Source organism: Mastigoproctus giganteus, chromosome 13 (genome assembly GCF_048544385.1).
Source record: "Mastigoproctus giganteus isolate SK-2022 chromosome 13, ASM4854438v1, whole genome shotgun sequence".
NCBI lineage: Eukaryota > Metazoa > Arthropoda > Arachnida > Uropygi > Thelyphonidae > Mastigoproctus > Mastigoproctus giganteus.
The window spans coordinates 77,770,895-77,793,910 of record NC_143587.1 but is presented as its reverse complement, the minus strand read 5'-3'; the positions used below and the strand labels follow the sequence as shown (position 1 = coordinate 77,793,910).

General features: G+C 37.2%; 1 protein-coding gene across 1 annotated transcript in view; it reads right to left on the bottom strand.

The window, feature by feature from the left end:
• The window catches only part of Itpr (Inositol 1,4,5,-trisphosphate receptor), a 1,293,714-nt gene that overhangs the window by 383,204 nt on the left and 887,494 nt on the right, over nt 1-23,016 (bottom strand). Inside the window, exon 39 of the mRNA XM_090387283.1 lies at nt 16,415-16,610. Coding sequence (XP_090243409.1) covers nt 16,415-16,610 — 196 coding nt within the window. The remainder of the gene's footprint in view (nt 1-16,414; nt 16,611-23,016) is intronic.

Below are 23,016 nucleotides of genomic sequence, written 5' to 3'. Positions count from 1 at the left end.
CTTGACAACCCTGCCAACCTTTGTATCGTCTGCAAACGTGGACATTAAGCTTGATATACCATCATCGATATCACTTATAAATACAGAAAACAATAATGGATCCAATAATGAACCCTGAGGGACTCCACTAATAACATTAGTCCACGATGAGCAGTGCCCATTGATTACCACTCTCTGTCTTCTCCCCCTCAACCACACCTTTATCCACAGCAGCAATTTGCCTCCAATGCCACACTGGTCCAATTTGTGCAGCAGTCTTCCATGTGCAACAGTATCAATAGCCTTTCTAAGATCCAAGTACATAATACCAAAGTTATTCCCTGCATCCAGTTCTTTTGTGACTGCATCATAGTATCCAATTAAATTGGTTACAGGCAAGACTTCCCCTTAACAAAACCATGCAGTGTCCGAGCTATAACTGAAGTCTTGTCTAGATGATCCTGCAGTGCTTCTTTAACCAGTGCCTCCATTAATTTTCCAGGAACAGAAGTTAAACTCACAGGACTATAATTACTTGTGTTATAATTACTCCTTTGTGAATTGGGGTCACATTTGCACATCTCCAGTCCATGGGTACCCCCCCTGAGTTCAAAGAAGTTCTCATTATTATGGCTAAGGGTTTGCTTACTTCCTTCGCTGCCTCCTTTAATATAACTGGATAGATCCCATCCACCCCAGGTGCCTTTCTTGTGTTTATCTTCAACAATTTTGCCTCCACTTTACTCTCAGAGATTACAAGATTCTCTATCTTACTTTGCTGAATAACTACTCACATGTGAATGTCGATGCAAAATATTCATTTAGTTTGTTAGCTACCTGAGCAGCATCATCAACAGTTGACCCATCGATATCAAGTGGACCAATCTGATTCATCCCCTTCCTTCTAGAGTTTACATACGTAAAGAATTCTTTGCTGTTTTTCTTTGCATCCCTTGCCAAAGATATCTCGTAATCTACCTTCGCCTGCCTAACCTCCTTTGTAACTTGATTACAGATCAACTTATATCTACCATAGGCTTCTGTGTCACGTGTTAATTTGTATGTATCCCATGCATTTTTCTTCTCTGCCATATGTCTCATTAGTTCATCTGACTTCCATTTAGGCCTAAACCTTGAACAATATTTCTTAGTTGGTATGTAAAGGCTAGTAGCTTCCAAGATAAGTTCTTTGAATGCTTCCCATTTTGAATTTGCTGTTGGTAACATCATCAGTTGGTCCCACTGTATAGAATTTAAATACTGTCTCAGTCCATTGTAGTCGCCTTTACGAAAGCAATAACCCTTCTCTTTACCCCTAATGGGTAAAGAGAAGGGTTACCTCTTTGAGTAAATCCCACTTCAGCACACTGTTATGACTGCCACCTAGTGGTTCCTTTATCTGCAATTCTCAATGCATGAAGAATCACTACTGATAATCAAACCAAGAGTATTACTCCCTCCCGAACATGCTGATGTAGAAAACAATCATCCAATAAATCCCCAAAAGCCTTGCTAGTGTGTGAGTGACCAGCCCCCAAATTCCAGTCAATATCTGGGAAATTAAAATCCCCCATTATAAGACTCTCTGATTTACTGGCCTACTCTATTTCCCTGTACAGTTTCTTATTATACTCATCAGAGTCATTAGGCCTATAGCACACTCCTACTCTCAATTTTGATTTCCCAATGCTTATGTCAGACCAAACTGACTCGACACTGCACTGTCCAGTGATGTCGACTGGCTTCACTTCCCTGGATTTGAATGTATTACTTAACTAATAGCATAACCCCTCCTCCCTTCCTATCCTGTCTATCCTTTCTGTAGACAGTGTACTTCCCAAATTCCAGTTCTGCATTCCTTATATCTGTGTGAAACCACGTCTCTGAAATCCCAACAATATCTGCCTTTGATGTTTTGAGCAATACCTCAAATTCATCAAATTTATTTACTAAACTCCTAGCATTAGCGTACACACAAGTATACATGCACCTGTTCCTATTCTTAGCTACCCTAACACAAACTAGGTGTTTACTTGTACCCCAATGATTCCCAGCAGTCTCTGAAATATCCTGCATCTTATTTTCGAGGTTGCTGCTCATTCCAATAGAAGCAGTGCAAGAATCACTTTCACCTCTGCCAGTGGCTACTGTTAATCTATTAGTCCTTGTATCCCCGCCAATCTAGCACTTTTCCGACCCATTTAACACTGCCTCGATAGCATCAGCAAACATTCTTGCACCCTTTCTATTTAAGTGTATCCCATCCCTGTAGAAGTGATACAATAAACCATTTTAAATAATAATTAAAAACACAAAACAGAATTTAAAGCCTAGAAATAGAGTGAACTGTACTCTAGGTAGTTGAAAAAAAAATCTAAAATCTTGGAATTGTGCATGTAAAAAACATCTAGACTTTATCAATAACATTGCATTTTTTATAAAATAAAACTTTCAAAATATTTATCAAAGGAAAGATTCATAAGTCTATTCGGTACTTTATTAAAAATCTCAAATTTTGTGCTAAATACATCAATAAACAACAAAAATTCAATTATTTCAAATTTTATTTTAAATCCATCAGAGAAGTCTATGTTGCTAGAAATAAGTAGTAATAGACTTTGAGGAACAGTCTCAACTCAAGCATCTCGAGTGCATTTTAGTATTAATAGCGGCAAATTTTGTAAGAAAGCAAGCTTAAACAGCACAGTCAAAAAAAAAAAAATCCCATTTCACCTATCCATCCCCTCCAATAGTTTGTCTAGTTCTTTCTTGAATTTATTGAAACTAACCACTTCCACAACAATGGATGATAGCTTGTTACAGCAATCAACCATCCTTCCTCAATTTTAATTTGTCACCTCATGAGTGTAGTCTAAGAAATAGGAAGAATCCCATCAGCAATGTCTGCTCAAGCAATTCAAGCCTTAAACCTCATTCATTAGCATTAGCATTAGTAGAGGCATTTGATGCAAGAAAGCAAGCTTATGCAGCATCAGCCAAAAAAAAAAAAAAAAAAAACCCACTTCCACTTCACCCCTCTGTTCGTTCAAAATACCTGTCCAGCTGAGCCTTAAGCTTATTTAGGCTATCAACCTCCACCACAAGGGATGGAAGTTTGTTCCACCAACCAACCACCTGCTGGCTAAAGGCAAATTTCCGCATGTCTATCTTACATCTGTCTTTCCTCAATTTGAATTTATTATTATTTTTTTTTTATTATTTTTTTTTTGGTAGTTGTTGGCGCATCGGCTTCTGTGGCCATAGTGCACCTCCCAAGTTTTTTGCAGTACATTGATCCAAGCCCGAGGCGGGATTCGAACCCGCGACCGTTGGGTTGCCAGGCAGGCACTTTACCCACCTGGCTAGCCCGGTCGGCGCAATTTGAATTTATGCCCTCTCAGGTGATTCCTCTGAGCTAGAGGAAGAATCTCATCAGCATTGAGCATGCTTAAACCATTCAAGGCTTTATACACCTCAATCAGATCACCTCGCTGGTGCCTAGTTACCAGACACTTTAATTTGCAAAACTTAAGCCTTTCTTTGTAAGAGCACCCCTTTGTTCCATTCACTAATCTTGTTGCCCTTCTCTGTACTCGTTCCAGCAGCTCTACATCCTTCTTGAAATTAGGCCTCCAGACCTGTATACAGTACTCTAGGTGTGGCCTGACCATTGCCTTATACAATGGAATAATCACCTCCTTATCCCTGCTGGAAAAATTCCTGTATATCATTGACAATACTCCATGAGCTACTCTTGTAGCCTGTCTGCACTGCTCAGAGAACTTCATATCTGCCTGCACAACCACCCCCAAGTCCCTTTCATTCTCTACCACTGTCAGTGTAGTACCACAGAGTTGATACGTTGCTCTGTGGTTGCTGTTTCCCATATGTAGTACTTTACATTTGTCAATGTTAAACTTCATTTGCCACCTCTCAGCCCATTTGCTCAACCTTTCCAGATCCTGTTGCAGCAGCATAGTGTCAGTAGTGTCCTTGACAACCCTGCCAACCTTTGTATCGTCTGCAAACTTAGACATTAAGCTTGATATATACCATCATCAATATCATTTATATATACAGAAAACAATAATGGACCCAACACAGCTCTGAGGGACTCCACTAATAACATTAGTCCACGATGAGCAGTGTCCATTGATTACCACTCTCTGTCTTCTCCCCCTCAACCACCCCTTTATCCATAGCAGCAATTTGCCTCCAATGTCACACTGCTCCAATTTGTGTAGCAGTCTTCCATGTGCAACAGTATCAAAAGCCTTTCTAAGATCAAAGTATATAATATCAAAGTTATTCCCTGAATCCAGTTCTTTTGTGACTGCATCATAGTATCCAATCAAGTTGGTCAAGCAAGACTTCCCCTTAACAAAACCATGCTGTGTCTGAGCTATAACTGAAGTCTTGTCTAAATGATCCTGCAGTGCTTCTTTAACCAGTGCCTCCATTACTTTTCCTGGAACAGAAGTTAAGCTCACAGGTCTATAATTACTTGTGTCAGCCTTTGATCCTCCTTTGTGAATTGGGGTTACATTTGCACATTTCCAGTCTATGGGTACCTCCCCTGAGTCCAAGGAAGCTCTCATAATTATGGCTAAGGGTTTTCTTACTTCCTTTGCTGCCTCCTTTAATATAACTGGATAGATCCCATCCACCCCGGGTGCCTTTCTTGTGTTTATCTTCAACAGTTTCTCCTCCACTTTACTCCCAGTTATTTCAAGATTCTGTAGCTTACTGCTAGAGTTGAATACACCTCTGGCATTCCCCTTGCTGAATAACTCCTCATGTGTGAATGTCGATGCAAAATATTCATTTAGTTTGTTAGCTTCCTGTGCAGGATCATCAACAGTTGACCCATCAATATCAAGTGGACCAATCTGATTCATCCCCTTCCTTCTAGAGTTTACATAAGTAAAGAACTCTTTGCTGTTTTTCTTTGCATCCCTTGCCAAGGATTTCTCATAATCTGCCTTCGCCTGCCTAACCTCCTTTGTAACTTGGTTGCATATCACCTTGTACCTATCATAGGCTTCTGTGTCATGTGTTAATTTGTAAGTATCCCATGCATTTTTCTTCTCTGCCATATGCCTCATTAGTTCATCTGACATCCATTTTGGCCTAAACCTTGAACAATATTTCTTAGTTGGTATGTAAAGCCTAGTAGCTTCCAAGATAAGTTCTTTGAATGCTTCCCATTTTGAATTTGCTGTTGGTAACATCATCAGTTGGTCCCACTGTATAGAATTTAAATACTGTCTCAATCCATTGTAGTCGCCTTTACGGAAGCAATAACCCTTCCCTTTACCCCTAATGGTAGTTACCTCTTTGAGTAAATCCCACTTCAGCACACTGTGATCACTGCCACCTAGTGGTTCATTTATCTGCAGATTCTTAATGCACGAAGAATCACTGCTGATAATCAAATCAAGTGTATTACTCCCTTTACTTGCCTCCCGAACATGCTGATGTAGAAAACAATCATCCAAGTGTGTGAGTAACCAGCCCCCAAATTCCAGTCAATATCTGGGAAATTAAAATCTCCCATTATAAGACTCTCTGATTTACTGGCCCACTCTATTTCCCTGTACAGTTCCTTATTATACTCATCAGAGTCATTAGGCCCATAGCACACTCCTACTCTCAATTTTGATCTCCCAATGCTTATGTCACACCAAACTGACTCAACACTGCACTGTCCAGCGATGTCGACTGGCTTCACTTCCTTGGTTTTTATGTGTTTCTTAACTAATAGCATAACCCCTCCCCCCTTCCTATCCTGTCTATCCTTTCTGTAGACGTTGTACTCCCCAAATTACAGTTCTGCATCCCTTATATCTGTGTGACACCACGTCTCTGATATCCCAACAATATCTGCCTTTGATGTTTTGAGCAATACCTCAAATTCATCAAATTTATTTACTAAACTCCTAGCATTGGTGTACATGCAAGTATACCTGCACCTGTTTCTATTCTTAGCTACCCTAACACAACCCATGTGTTTACTTGTACCGCAATGGCTCCCAGCAGTCTCTGAAATACCATGCATCTTGTTTTTCAGGCTTCTGCTCATTCTAATAGAAGCAGTGCAAGAATCTCTTTCACCTCTGCCAGTGGCTACTGTCAATCTATTGGTCTTTGTCTCCCCCCAAGCTAGCAGTTTTCCTATCATATCATACCATTCATATCACCTTGCAGGTGCCTAGTCTGCAGACACGGCAATTTTCAAATTGAAGCCTTTCTTGGTAAGAGTACCCCTTTGTTCCCCAGAACAATCACATTACCCTGCTCTGTACCCCTCCGGCAGCTCTACATCCTTCCTAAAATGAGGTCCCCAGACCTATGCAGTACTCAAGATGTGGCTCGACCTCTGCCTTATACAATAGGATAACCACCTCCGTATCTATGTAGAAAATTCTTGTATATCATTAACAAGACCCCATGAGCCGTCCAGGCAGCATGTCTGCACCGCTCGGAAAACTTCATATCAGGCTACCCAATTATCCTCAGGACCTTTTGCACTACCTTGAATGTAGTACCATACAGTTGATACGTTAATCTGGGATTACTACTACCCTTATGCCATATCCTGCATTTGTCAATGTTAAACTTCATCTGCCATTTCGCAGCCATTTGGCTAATTTTTCTAGATCTTGATGCAGCAGTATATGTTATTGTCATTAACCAACCTGCCAACCTTTGAATCATCTGCAAATTTTAAGACATTTGGCCAGTATATTCTTATTAATATCATTAATAAATACAGAAAACAACAATGGGCCCAGCAATGAACCCCGTAGGACTCCACTAATAATATTAGTCCACGAAGACCAGTGTGTGTATTTATAACCACTCTCTGTTTTCTCCCATTTAACCATCCCATTATCCATAGCAAAAACTTTCCTGGGAGCATAAATTCATGGCACACTGCTCCAATTTGTACAGTAGTATTTTATGTGCAAAAGTATCACACGCTTTCCTGAAATCGAAGTATACTATATCAAAATTAATTTTTGCATCCAGTTCCTTTGTCACTGTACCACAGAATCCAATCAAATTGGTCAGATAAGATCTCCCCTTAACAAATCCATTCTGTGATTGAAGTATAACCGCTCTCCTGTCTAGATGGTCCTGCATTACTTTATTAATCAGTGACTACATTATTTTCCCTGGAACAGAAGTTAAGCTAACAGGTTTTAATTACTCATGTCATCCTTTAATGCCCCTTTGTGAATTGGGGATACATTCACACATTTCAGTCCACAAGACCCTATCCTGACTCTAAATACACTCTCATAATCACGGCCAAGGGTTTGCTTACCTCCTTTGCGTAATTTTCCAGAGATTGACTGGAATTTGTGGGTTGGTCACACATACCAGCAAGACTTTTGTGGATTTATTGGATGATTGCTTTTGCAGCAGCATGTTCGGGAGGCAAACAGAGGGAGTAATACTCATGATCTGATTATCAGTTATTGTTGTTATTGTTATTTGGTTTTCAGGAGCATTAGCAACTAAGGCCATATTGCTCCGGGGATATGAGGTGGTCATTCCCTGACCTTTCCGCATCCTCCGTATTTGGTGGTGACGGGCTCGAACCCCGGTCTAATCAAGAAGCGTGTGCTATGCACTGCTGCTCCTTCCCACCTGGCTACGGAGGTGCCTGATTATCAGTAGTGATTCTTCATGAATTGAATCTGCAGATAAAGGAACCAATAGGTGGCAGTGATCACAGTGTGCTGAAGTGGGATTTACTCAAAGCGGTAACTACCATCAGGGGTAAAGGGAAGGGTTTTTGCTTTCATAAAGGTGACTACAGTATTTAAATTCTATATGGTGAGACCAACTGATGATTTTGCCAAGAGCAAATTCAAAATGGGAAGCATTCAAAGAAATAATCTTGGAAGCTACTAGGCTTTTCATACCAAATAAGAAATATTGTTCAAGATTTAGGCCTAAATGGATGTCAGATGAACTAATTAGACATGTGGCAGAGAAGAAAAATGCATGGGACACATAAATTAACAGGTGACGCAGAAGCCTATGATAGATATATAATAGGCTTAAGTTTTGCAAATTACAGTGTCTGGAGACTAGATACCTTGCGGGGTGATCTGATTGAGCTTGTATAAAGCCTTGAATGGTTTTAGTATGCTCAATGCTGATGTGATTCTTCCTCTTGCTCAGAATAATCGCCTGAGAGGGCATAAATTCAAAATGAGGAAAGACAATTGTAGGATAGATGTGTGGAAGTTTGCCTTTAGCCAGTGAGTGGTTGATTGCTGGAACAAACTTCCATCTGTCATTGTAGAAGTTGATAGCTTAAACTGATTAAAGGCAGAACTGGACAAACATGTGGAGCAAGTGAATGGGTGAAATGAGAAGGGGGTGCGTTTTTTTTTTTTTTTGTTTTTTTTTGGCTGATGCTATATAAGTTTGCTTTCTTGCATCATGTGCCCTTGTTAATGCTAATTCCAGGTGACTTTATTATGTTTAACAATTTCTCTTCCATTTTCCTCTCAGTTATCACAAGATCATTCAGTTTCCTGTTAGTTTGATAAACATCTGCCCCCCCCCCCTCAATTACAGATTCAAGGATTATTTTCTGAATGTTCACTAGGTAACTATTAAAATCTGTTAAAATTATCAAGAATGGTTTCATAAAGCTAATATTATATTTGTAAAATATTTTAATCTAATAGTTATAAATATCTATTATTAAATTGTGCATATTTTCCAATTATGCTCATAGTCCATACAAAAAAAATAAAACATATATACATAAATATTGTGAAAAAGTTAACATATTCACACATGGAGTCAAACGGGCAGGAGAAGAAAGTGGCAAATGGATTTGACCATACCGAAATTCATTGCTGACACACTTAGATCCAACTTTATTCAGGTACGATTTGGCCCTAGCGGCCATTATGACATTAGACCCCCTCATTCCAATAGAATTATGTAGTGCATCAGATTTAGCAACTGCAGCCATACGCTGTTCATCAGCAAAATGGAGTTCTCCTCACTGAGGCCTAGCCATTCACCAGCATCTATGTACAATTTATTGACTGATATGATTTATATATATATATATATATAAAATATTATTAGTATAAAATACAGTAAGTAGATGTTTATGCATAGAAATAAACTAATGAAAATACGGTGTACCCTGGGAGCGATATACGTTGTGAAAGAAGGGGGGAAGAAAGGAACCGGAAAAAATAATTGTAATGATAGAAAAGAAACCAAATGAATTTTTTGAAGAGACGACCAAGGTGGAGATAGCATTGCAGAGTCTTTCATAATTTTGTCTTCATCAGAGGTCATCCACCAAAATCATGAAAAAGACAGCAATGCTCTTACTTCTGTTTCTGACATGCTCTGTATGTCAAAGTACACGTGCGAAAGTCCACGTGGTAATATCAATTTTAAATTTTGAATAAAATTTGAATAACATTATACCAAGTTTGCAATTACATAATGTGTTAATAAGGTATTGCATACAGAACATGGATGACCTTACAGAAGTAAGCGGAATGCTATGAAAGTAGAAAAAGCAAAGACAAAGGCAAGGAAAATCCGAATAACAAGAACTTACCGCTACAGACCGGACTGACAGAAAAGACTGTGTCAGTGGGTTACCAGTGTATTTTTGCATGGGTACTCTAGCAGCGCCTAGCGTTAGACAAATTTTGGTGTGTGTTTTTTGAAATAACGTGGGCAGTGAAGCTACGCGATGCTCAAACTGCGCAGGATAGTTAAGAAATATAATAGCTGACAAAGTAGCGATAGAAGGCAGCTAAACTTTGTTGAGGTGAAAAATAGATTGGGTAAAGTTAGAAAAACAGAGTCCTGATTTCGCGTTTGGTAAACTAATGGCTCACAGGACATAAGATGTAGAAGCTAGTAAAGTAGAAAGATGATTATGGTAGAAATATGTAGTTGGGCTAGGGTGGCTCGGGGTTGCAAACCCGTTCCTATAGTTAGGACCCTGAACAAATGTCTGGGAGTTAGTGCATCATGTATTTAAGGTCAGTTGTGTACAAGGTGGCATAATGTAATATAGTTAAGTTAGAATATAATATAATTAAATATAAAATTTAAATAAAGTTAAGTATGAACATAATTACAAGATAAATACACTGTGATAGGCCAATTGGTGAGTATGAGTTATGAATTACCCAGTTCATATATATATAACCAGCAAAAATATCATAACTTGGCTAAATTAAAACAAAAACAACTAGAAATACATAAAGACTTCATCATCATCACCCCGGTAGATAAAGCAGCAAACAACTATGCATTTATTTGCAAATCTTTTTATGCACATACCTCGACAACTGAACTTAACTCCAGCAATACTTACAAGCCTATATCAAGTGCCTGCAATAGCATTACAAAAAAACTCATAGCCTTCAATAAAAAACTAAAGCTAAACATGAACAATTACAGCTTACCTTATATATACTTCATTCCAAAATTTCACAAAAAACCCATAGGTTTCAGATTCATAACGTCCTGCAAAAATAGTTATGTGCACAAACCTGGAAAAACACTTGAACAACTACTGCAACCATTGCTGAAAAACATACATAACAGCAAAATCATAGGCAACAACCTACCTGTATTAAAATTTTTGCAGAAGAATAATAATGTTAACAATATACAAACCTTTGATTTCCACAGCCTATTAACAAGTATTAATCAAACCAAACTAAAATCTGTACTCAAAGATATTTATGCTAAATATAAAGATTATATATCCTGCAATACCTATTACTGGAACAACATACTGAACTTGTGTATCTCCAACAATTTTATATATGACGGTAATACAGTGTATCAACAAACCAATGGCAGCCCAGCCTCATGCATAATAGCCAATCTATATCTATATTGGTCAGAGACCTCATTTTCACAGGATCACTATGAGGTTATCCTATATAGATAACCTCATAGTGATCAACTGGCCAAATTTCATCAAGGATTATGGACACTTGTACCCCCAACGAACTCGTACTGGAAAAAACAAACTTTGATACTGCAGCCCATTTCTTGGATCTAGACATTAAGTTAAAGAACGACATAGCCTCCATCAACCTGTACAACAAACGTGAAGCATTCAACTTTAGCATAGTCAACCTTACACAATGGAATTCAAATATTTCCAAAAAAGTACATGCCAATGTTAATTCTAGCACAATGCAACAGAATAGCAACCATATGCAGCAATAATGAAACAGCCATTGATAACATCAGGATATTATACAAGAAACTCAAGAACAACCTTTTTTCCTATAGCATATCTGCGCCATCATATCAGTCAAGCCCTTAACATATTAAGGCACAAGAATCTAAAAGATATGAATATAAATAGCATTATCAACATATAATTAATCCCATACACATCAAGTATGTATATAGTATAAATACAATACACTAGGCCTCAGTGGTGTCTTTACAGTGTGAAAAATTCGTACCCACCAATTGGCCTATCACAGTGTATTTATCTTGTAATTATCTTGTAATTATGTTCATACTTAACTTTATTTAAATTTTATATTTAATTATATTATATTCTAACTTAACTATATTACATTATGCCACCTTGTACACAACTGACCTTAAATACATGGTGCACTAACTCCCAGACATTCGTTCAGGGTCCTAACTATAGGAACGGGTTTGCAACCCCGAACCACCCTAGCCCAATTACATATTTCTACCATAATCATCTTTCTACTTTACTAGCCTCTACATCTTATGTCCTGAGAGCCATTAGTTTACCGAATGCAAAATCAGGGCTCTCTTTTTCTAACTTTACCCAATCTATTTTTCACCTCAACAAAGTTTAGCTGCCTTCTATCGCTACTTTGTCAGCTATTATATTTCTTAACTATCCTGGGCAGTTTGAGCATCATGTACTTAACCTAGCGTAGCTTCACTGCCCACTTTATTTCAAAAAACACACACCAAAATTTGTCTAACGCTAGGCGCTGCTAGAGTACCCATGCATAAATACACTGGTAACCCACTGATGCAGTCTTTTCTGTCAGTCCGGCCTGTAGCAGTAAGTTCTTGTCATTCGGATTTTCCTTGCCTTTTCTACTTTCATAGCATTCCACTTACTTCTGTAAGGTCATCCATGTTCTGTATGCAATACCTTATTAACACATTATGTAATTGCAAACTTGGTATAATATTATTCAAAATTTAAAATTGATATTACCACGTGGACTTTCGCACGTGTACTTTGACATACAGAGCATGTTGGAAACAGAAGTAAGAGCATTGCTGTCTTTTTCATGATTTTGGTGGATGACCTCTGATGAATACACAAAATTATGAAAGACTCTGCAATGCTATCTCCACCTTGGTCGTCTCTTCAAAAAATTCCTTTGGTTTACTTTTCTATCGTTACAATTATTTTTTCCGGTTCTTTCTTCCCCCCTTCGTTCACAACGTATATCGCTCCCAGGGTACACCGTATTTTCATTAGTTTATTTCTATGCATAAACATCTACTCACTGTATTTTATAATAATAATATTTTATATATAAATTATGGCTGTAAGGTACTTTTGCGATAGCAGTGACCCTGATCCATAATTCATGTTATTGTAATTCAGTCTTATCTAATCTTATCTAATCTAATTCTTAATTTTCCCCCCCCCCCCATAGCATATAACTTCTCTATTGCATTATTCTTGATGATTATATATATATATATATATATATATATATACAGTGGCGGACAAATAAACTGCATTACTTGTGAATTTTGCAAATAATGTGTTTTGCGCTGCATTGTGGGTTGTGGAAATGTTCGAAATGCATTTGTTAGATGGGATATATATCTCTGTGAATGAAATCCAATAAAAAGACTCCACCTGATATACCTAACTGCCATAAATATTTTCCCAAAGGGTAAAATATGTAATTAATGGAAATAGGAGAAATTATGCAAATGGCAATCATGAAAACCAAACATACATTTAATTGCATTTACGTGTACAAACTGAAATGATAAGTTAACATAATAGTATTATGTACTGTAAATCAGCAAAATAAGTGTGCAATATTTTGTCGTTCCTCCTCGAGCTGCAATTACAGCTTTGCAACGATCTGGCATAGAGTTAATCAACTTCTGGATACACGGTTGTTCAATTTCACGGTACCACACCTTATAATGCTCTCCTGCAGCTGAATCTTACTTGCTGGTTTCTTCTGAGCAATTTTAGATGACATCACCCCAGGGGCTCAAAACTGGTGAGTATGGGCTTGGCACATCCAGTGTCCTGAGCTGGATATCATCATTCTTCTCTTTCTTGGTGATTCCCTTCTGTTTCTCTCTCTCTCTCTCTCTCTCTCTCTCTCTCTCTCTCTCTCTCTCTCTCAGGGTAACTCGGAAATTTTTTTTAGCTGGTGCAGCATAAGCCTGAGGCTTCCTTGCAATACACGGCTAGTAATAATAATAATAATTATGTACCAGCAATTTTCAATAGGGTTCAAATCTGAACTGTTGCTGGGCCAGCTCAATACTGTAATGCCAGCATTTCTAAGGTATAACTGCACCTTAAGGGAGAAAAAAAACAAGAGAAAACATTGGTGTATGTTTTAAGCCTTGTGAGACAAGAAGACAAATTCATCATTAAATCTAAATAGCATAAAACTTACCAATTTTGCTGTGTGGCAAAGTGCTGAGTCCTGTTAAAAAATGCAATTTTGGACATCTATGTGGTGATCTCTAATAACAGGTTTCAGGCATTCCTTCAAGATAGCAGTGTAGGTTTCTGCATTCACTGTTCCATTAATAAACTTAATTCGTCCCACCCCTTTGCTTGTTATGCATCCCCAGACCATCTGACTGGTGGGGAACTTTACAGTTGGTGTTATGCAGTCAGGATGATATGCTTCCAGTTTTTGTCTTCTGATATATCGCTTCCCATCCGAGACATGCAGGCTGAATTTCGATTTGTCAGAAAAGATGATAGTGTCCCATTGCTCTTTTCTCCATGAAACGTGTTTTAGCTGCCCAAGCAAGTCACTTCTTCCTCATTTGTTAAGTCAAAAAAGGCTTCTTCTTGGGCCAATAGGTATTCTGAAAGTGTCTTTGGATAGTTCATACACTTGTTTCAACACCAGGCCATCTCAAAGTCCAGTTTTAGATCAGGAGCACTAGCATGCCGATTACGAAGGCATAGCCATTTCAAATATAGATCTTGGGTAGGCGAAGGCAATCTTTTATGGCCTGATCCAGGTCTTTCAACACATCGCCAGTTTTATACTTTAATTTCAGCACCCGGCCGGGATACTGTTGACAGCCTATTTTAGCAGTGATAGCACACATAGAAAGCTCTTCCTGTGACAGAGCAACACCTACACTTTTTTTCCTGGTGCCAACTGAACATATAGAACCATGCTTACACCTCTGCAAAACAGGATACTAATGAGCGTGTATACCTTTCCAACACCGTATTTATACAAATGGCTGATGCAATACCTTGCAATTACTGTCTGATGCAATAGAAGCATTATCTAATGCAATACCTTTGCTTTGCAACAAACAAAATGACTATAATCAAACAATATCTGATATGTTTCACTACAAATGTTACTTTTTTTAAGATGATGTAGTTTTTTTGTTCGCCACTGTATATATATATATATATATATATATATATATATATATATATATATATATAGTAGTTATATACAACTGTTAAGAAGCAAAAAAAGCAGAAAAAGGAAGCAAAAGGATATAAATAATGTATGGTTTGTAAAATAAATAAAGTGCCTGTAAAAATGGAAATGAAAAGTAGACATGGTGCCTGAACTAAGAGAAGTTTAAGGGGTAGTTACTACTTCACTTCCACTTTCGACTAACCCTTAAACTTCTCTTAGTTCAGGCACCATGTGTACTTTTCATTTCCATTTTCACAGACACTTTATTTATTTTACTAACCACACATTATTTATATTTATATAAGGAATATTGATATCATAATATTAAGCTGAAGTGTTAATAGTGCAGGTTGCCAATCTAGAAGAACTAAGGAAAGGAAACTGGAAGTATAACAAAGGAAGATACTGAAACCTGAAAGAATATGAAAAATACTAATGATTTAAACAATGTAATAATATACACTGTCCAGTGAAAACATTATAATTGCCCTGTGTTTTAGCAATCTGTCATTCTTCTGTGCTAGTGGTGCACATGTTATAGTGAGAACTTGTAAATGTGATAGTGCAGGTTCATGGTATATCGTCCATATGAAGCACTTGATAGAAGTGTGCCAGGAATGTGATGTAATGGACTTCGAGAAAAGGATGACTGTCTACAAGACCTACAAGAGAGGGTGAGAAAAGATTTAATATGAAATGGGAAGTTAATACTTCTCATTGAATTCTCAAATTTAAAGGAAAATGTAGAACAACATGCTCAGATAGGCCAGAATAATTTAAATATTTTATAAAAAATTATGAAAAGATGTAAGTAAATATAATTAGAAATGCCAAAATACTTGGATGCTAAATAGTAAAGAAGAACATCGACTGAATTGAGAAACTGGAAATAAAAATGTATCGAAAATGGGACATATAAGTCTGAACTGTGTATCTAATATGGAACAGAAAGTAATGTCAATTCAAGATAAGTTTCCACATTAAATATGCAAGGGTGCAGATGGTAAATAAAATAGTCAGATATCAACTGCAGAATAGCAACATATTGCAGGTCGTAGGTGAGTTGGCAAAATTTCAAATATAAAATTGTCTTATTATAACTGAAGCACTACAGAATAAGTTTTAAGGCACTGTTATGAATTACTGAGTCAACAATATAACTAGTGAACTATGAGCATAACTGTGTGAGCCAGGTAAGAGGTAATGAAGTTTATACAGAAGCAAGATACAAATAAAGATAAAAATATAGAAGAATATCCAAGTAAAGGTTAATATAAAGGACATATACAAGTAGAAACATATATATATATTCAACTTGTACTCTGTTACACACTAGTTTTAACAATTTTTGTCACTTTATGCTTAACAGTAAATATCCATCCATCATGATTCAGATTTTCCTTAATCTAAAAAAAAAAAATATATGCATATATTTTTTTTAGATTAGAGATATTAAATTTCACATACACAAGAATCTCAGTGTAGGCAAAGTAAATATGTTAACCTAGTTTAGTGGGCAATAATTGTAATTACGATTTGCCTTCCCCCCCCTTTAAGTTCTATTAAATTAAACAATCTTACAGAGTTTTGTGATTACACCGTTTTACATACATTTTGCATCAGTAATTTTGTGAACTGCTGATAGGGAAGTTTGTTAATTATTATTATTATCATTCTTATCATTTATATTTCCTGGAAAATTTTAAATACACTATGTACAATAAAGAGCAAACCTTTAATTCTACGTCCTTCCTTTCCTAAATCTTTTCCTAAACCATCTTTTTCTTCACCTGCTCTAGCTGCAATTTCTGCAGTGTTTACTGTAACAGTAGACTTAATTTCTTGTTGGGCAGTTTTCATTTTATCAAAAAATACCTTAAAGAATTTCTCAGAAAAATTTCCTGTTGTCAGTTTTTGCAGCATTGATTTCTGAAAAAATATAAAATAAAATAAAAATAATAATAATAAATAAATAAAATATAGATAGAAAATAAACTACTCGAGCATTATCTATTTTCAGGAGTACTACAGGTTTGTTATTTGGTTTTTAGGAGCATTAGCAACTAAGGCCATATTGCTCCGGGGATATGTGGTGGTCATTCCCTGACCTTTCCGCATCCTCCGTATTTGGCGGGCATGAACCCGGACTACTACAGGCAATAAATATACAGTATATATGTTTGAAATAGGTAGCAAATTCAGATGCTCAAGTCTTCTACCTAAATACAAATGAGATGAAATTACATAAAATCCATTTTTATTTTTTAATAGTTGCCTTATCTCAATCATTTTATCATGGAAAAAAGGTGTATTATAAAAAAATAATAATAATTACAAAATCAAAATGAAGTCCATACAGCTTTTATCTTTAGTTTTCACAACAAACAGAAGAACTGGCATGTAAGTTAAAACATCATGTAGACACTACTAACCCATGACCTTGTTTTATGAACAGATGTTTATCCAAATTACACCTTATACATTTGTCAGCTTTTCTTTGGAAAGACTGGTTCCAAGTTTTATCGGGCATGGCAAATAATCGAGAGCCAAAGGCACAAATCCATTAATTGACTTGTTTAAGAGTGATTCGAAATATAAAACTTAAGTCAATTGACACAGGTAACATGATTCTGTTGAGGTCAACCTACAAACTTAGAATTTCACAATGATTAAATCCTATCATTCAAGGACCATTTAGAATTGTAAACAAACTCTCACTGATAAAAAAAATTTTACATTTGACTAACAATCCTTTCAAATAAAGTTTATAATTAAGGAGGAGAAAATAATCTATATCATTCTTATAAGTCCAAGAGTGAGATAGAGTAAAACCACCTATCAAATGTGGTAATATTGTTTGTTACTAGGGCTAGCAGGCAAGGGGTTGGATCTGGTGATTTTTGGTGGAATATAGATGCCAATTTTATCCGAGAGGAAGGAAGAAGACGACTGATTTTAAAAGAGATTTGTAGAAGTAGATAGCTTTAATATTCATCAGCTTCTTTAATGGAATCCAATTAAGATTAAAGTACATTTGAGACATAGAAATAGTGAAGTGGAGTCAAATCTTCACATTGGTCCATTTCAAAATCTTATATATTCAACTGAATGAGAGTTGCATTTTGGTTTGGCAGTAACTTTTAAGGTTTTTGTGTGTTTATTATTTTATATCTTATGTTCTGGAATCAAAATAAATTGTCCAAGGTCTTTATGTACACGAATTTCTACAATTTTCTGATTATTTTAAACAGGTACAAACAAAACAAGTAGTATCTTTTTTGTGATGATAATTCCATGTGATGGAATTAGCATCACAAAAATGGAATGGAATGCTAATTCCATGTGATGCAGAGAGAGAGAGGTGACAGTTGCTGATCACGTGACAAGAGTGTGGTGGTACTGAAACTGTGGTGTTGCCTTAGTTGATAAAGTAGAGAGTAACTCTACTTTATCAACTAAGGCAACACCACAAGCACTTCCTAATTCATTTCACAAATATATGTGGTCTCAATTCTAATCTGAACGATGTACATTTCCACTTGCAGTCTGCCAAACCACTTGCAGTCTGCCATACTTTTTCTGACAGAATCTCAGTTATCGGTTGATTCAACTACTGCTCATCTCAGATGCCCAAATTATTCGCTGTGTGATTCCTTTCGTCTCAAAGGTGGTACTTATGCATATGTCCGTTCTGATATTCCCTGTCAGAGACTTGGCAATTTGGAATCTCCTCTCTTTGATATTCTCTGGCTTAAAATCTCTCTACCTCATTGTGTCAAATTCATCTGTTGTCTCTACCGTTCTCCCAACTCCACTAATCACTTGGAGCTCTTTGACTTCCTCTCTTTGCAACTTGACTTTCTCCAGTCCAACTTTCCTAACAGTGCGGTAATTTTCCTTGGTGATTTTAATATTCACAACTCCAGCTGGCTTCCATTTTCTAGTCACACCTACCCAGGAGGTTGAGATGCTGAGGTTTTTGCAATTACTAATGACCTAGCACAGATTGTTCATTTACCTACAAGAATATTTACCTACAAGATTATTTACCTACAAGAATCCTAATCATACAGCCAATATGCTTGATCTTTTTCTCACAAACAACCCTTCTAAGTACACGGTCGAAGTGAGAGGTCCTTTAGGCACTTCAGATCACAACTTGGTGATTGTCTCTACTCCAATGGAACCTTTATCTCATGGCTATTCCCAACCTCGTGTTGTTTGCTTTACAAGAATGCAAAATGGGATGACCTGCGAGACTTCTTTTCTTCTTTTCCTTGGTCGGATTACTGTTTCAAAACTTCTGATGTCAATGTTTGCTCAGATCGTGTCAGTGAAATTATTCTTGCAGGAATGGAATCCTTTATCCCACACTCCAATTTAAAATCTCATCCTTTATCTAAACCTTGGTTTTCCAATAAATGTGCTAAGGCTGTCCAAGAGAAGAATGTTGCATATCATAATTGGGTTGTTTCTAATTCTTCAGTTTCATTTTCTGCCTACACCAAAGCTTGCAACAATTGTAAAGCAGTTATTAATCAGTCCAAACTAGAGTTTGAACAGGCTAAGAGTAGAAAACTTTTCTTGCCCTAATGGTAGCCGAGCATTCTGGTCTCTTGCCAAAGCTATTGGCTGCAACTTTTGCCCATCTCTGCTCCCACCTCTGTCGAAACCAGATGGTTCTGTTGTCACTTCAGCCAAGGATAAAGCTGACCTGCTAGCATCCCATTTTTTCTTCCAGCTCATGTATTAATGATCTTGGTAAAACACATTCCACCATTCCCAACACGCTCCATTCAATGCCTCCTGTGGTCTTCCATTAAAAAACGATATCAGAAGGATTTTGATGAATCTTGATGCTAAGAAAGCTCCAGGTCCTGATGGTATTTCTCCACTTGTTCTCAAAACCTGTGCTCCTGAACTTACTCCTATTCTTTGCCGCCTTTTTTCAGTTTCTTATTCCAAAGGTGTTTTTCCTCCTGCTTGGAAATTTGCTCATATCCAGCCAGTTCCTAAAAAGGGTGACAAATTTCTCCCATCCAATTAACGTCCCATTGCAATTACTTCTACTCTTTCTAAAGTAATGGAGAAATCAATCAATCACTAACTCTTAATCTACCTAGAAACCTTCCATCTGATCAACAATCGCCAGTATGGATTCCGTCAGTGTCGATCTACTGGTGATATTCTGGCCTATGTTACCCATTTATGGACTAATTCAATGGAAAGGTTCGGTGAAACACAAGTAGTTGCTTTTGACATCTCAAAGGCTTTCGATCGTGTTTGGCATAAAGGTCTTCTAAACAAGCTTCCATCTTATGGTTTGCCAACTGTTTTTAGTAATTGGTTATCCAGTTTTCTCTCTGATCGCTCACTGAGGGTGATGGCTCTCTGTCTTCTAACTTCTCCACTAATGCCAGTGTCCCCCAGTTCAGTTCTTTCCCCCACTCTTTTCCTCTTGTTATTAATGACCTTCTTCCATTAACTGGAAATCCTATCCATAGTTTTGCCGATGATAGCACATTGCATTCCACTTTCCATTTTGAGAAACCTTGTCCTGCTCAAACAACTTCAACTTCTCGAAAATCTGCTACCAATTCCTTAAATGCCAATCTTCAGGTAATTCTCCAGTGGGGCAAAGACAACTTAGTTGATTTCAACCCTTCTAAAACTCAGTCTTGTCTTATATCTCGCAAAAAGGATTCTTCTGCTCCTATGCTTATCTTTAGTGACACTCCAATTTCTAGGCAAAATAATATATCTCTTTTGGGGATTACCCTGACTTCTAATCTCTCTTGGCACAAGCACATTACAAATATTGCTTCCTCTGCATCTAAAAAACTTGGTTTTCTCTTTCGCTCTCGGCATTACTTTTCTTCCAAACAGCTGCTCACTCTGTATAAATCGCAAATCCGCCCTGCCATGGAATATTGTTCCCACATCTGGGGGTGGTGCCCCCAAAACCTCTCTCAGGCTTCTTGATTCCATTCAGAAGAGGGCAGTTAGGTTAATTAACGATTCATCTCTAACAGAGTCTCTCCATTCGCTTTCTCATAGACATACTGTTTCTGCTGCATGCCTCTTCTACAGATACTTCCATGGGCACTGTTCTGAATTGGCTTCTATAATTCCCACTCTTCTCTTTTAAAACAGTCCGAACACGTGCCTCACCAGCCAACATCCATTTATTGTCCAACTTTTCATCTTCCTCATTTATTCATTCAACTGCCATTTTCTGGAACAACCTTCCCTCATACGTATTTCCTGAAAATTACAATCTACAGGAGTTCAAGTCCAATGTCAACAAATATCTTCTTTTGTCTTCTCAACCTCCAACCCAAGCACGGTACTAAGTACTATAGGTTCTAATACCTCTCGTGTTTGGGGTTCACATAAAAAAAAAAAAAAAACTCGCTAATATGAGACCCCAAATGTAATTCGAAAACAAGAGCCAATTGACAAATTTTAATTTGATTTTCGTGTACAGCAGCATAAAAGCAGCCAAGTTTGGGTATTTTCATTTTCGTAACATTTTACATGCAATCAGATCAAGAATATTGCTCTCTTTTGTTGCCTCTCTAACACACTGCTGTAGAAACCAGTCATGTAGTAAATCTACAAACGTCTTGCTAGTGTTTGAGTGACTAACCCCAAGGTCCATCTGGAAAGTTAAAATTGTCCATTATAAGACATTCCAATTTAAAATTAATCTTTATTGTACGTAAAGGTACGATACAATGTACCCATCACAGCATGGTGCCAGAGGTTTCACATGGATAAATATAATAAGACATAGTAAGAATATAATAACAAAATAATAACACTAATAATTAATACTACTACTAATAATAATAACGGTAACAATGATTATAACAAAATATCAAAATTGAATTAATAAAGTCCAATCCAGATATCAAGTGAACTACTTCTCCATACATCTACATTAGAGGAATTCGTGGTTCACAGAATAGTGACACAAATAGAGTTTCTTCACAGTTCAAAAATATTTAAAAGTTCAAATTCATCCCTCTACTTGGTGGGAAGCAGATCACATGCTTTTGTTGACATCCTTCTCCTGTACTGCTTGTCGCAGGCAAACCAGTTCAGATCAACGTCTAGTGATTGTATAATTGTCAACATTTGTGTGGGAAGAAATCTTTTGGTCATGTGCAGTCTCACATGGGTAGAATACAACTGTGGCTTTGCTTTCAGCACAGGAGGAGGAGGAACTCTCCAGCAGATTACATCCCAAACGTTTGGAACGGAGATCTTTCCCGTGCAGTGAAGGTTAGGCATCTCTGTTCCATCTTCACTTGCAATCGTTACTGGCCCACTCTATTTCTCTGTTATTTGTTCATTGTACTCATCACAATAATTAGGCCTATACCATACTCCTAATATCATTTTTGTTTTCCCAGTGCTTATGTCACACCAAACTGACTCAACATTGCATTGGCCACTACTCATGTCAATTGGGTGGCCAGTGCACTGCCTTTGATTTTATATGCTTGTTAACTAAGAGCATAACTTCTCCCCCCCCCCATCTGTCCTTTAATTATTTGGGCCCTTCTCCCCTTTTCTAACTTCTGGAATTTTCCTGAACTCTTTCAGCAGAGGTTGACCATTTACTTCTCGTCGAACATTTTGAGCAATCACTAGGAAGATTTCAATTTCTCTAAAGTGCCACCTCACATTTGTCGTTCCCGTGTAGTGACTCTTCATTACTCCCTTGGAAACCATCACAGAGGCTTTTCTGTGGTTCCAACAGATTGATAGTGACAACCTCAGGTTATTCGTTGGAACTCACAGGAACTCATGAAGGCACAGGAGAACATAAAATCAAGAATTGGACATGAATAACATAACTAATAATAGACATCAATCAGGAGGAAAAGTTCAATTCCTAACTAAACTGTCAGTGGTCTCTGTCAATGATGAATCAAATTGCAAAGATTATTGTTGATCACAAAATACAGGTTCTATGTCTTCCAGAACTCTATTCATACAAGTGTGTTGTAAAGAGGCTTCCAAATCGCTGTAGGTTTATCCAATCTCACATTATTATTGAATGTCAAGGTGAAAATGGCATTTCAAGGTGCTGGGTAGGCATAGCTGTGGCAGATCCCAACCTGACTGAAAAAAAAAATCTCTGGTAAGTGCATTACACATACTGCTTGTGCTTATATTGAAGGTGTCTTTGGATAAGTCCTCATCTTCTCTTTGTACATGCAGCGTAGTATGTAAGAGTACATGCTTACAAATATAATGGAAATATTTATTTATCTAAAATAAATCCATGAAGGGTGATGGAAAGTGAGGATTATTATTAATGTTT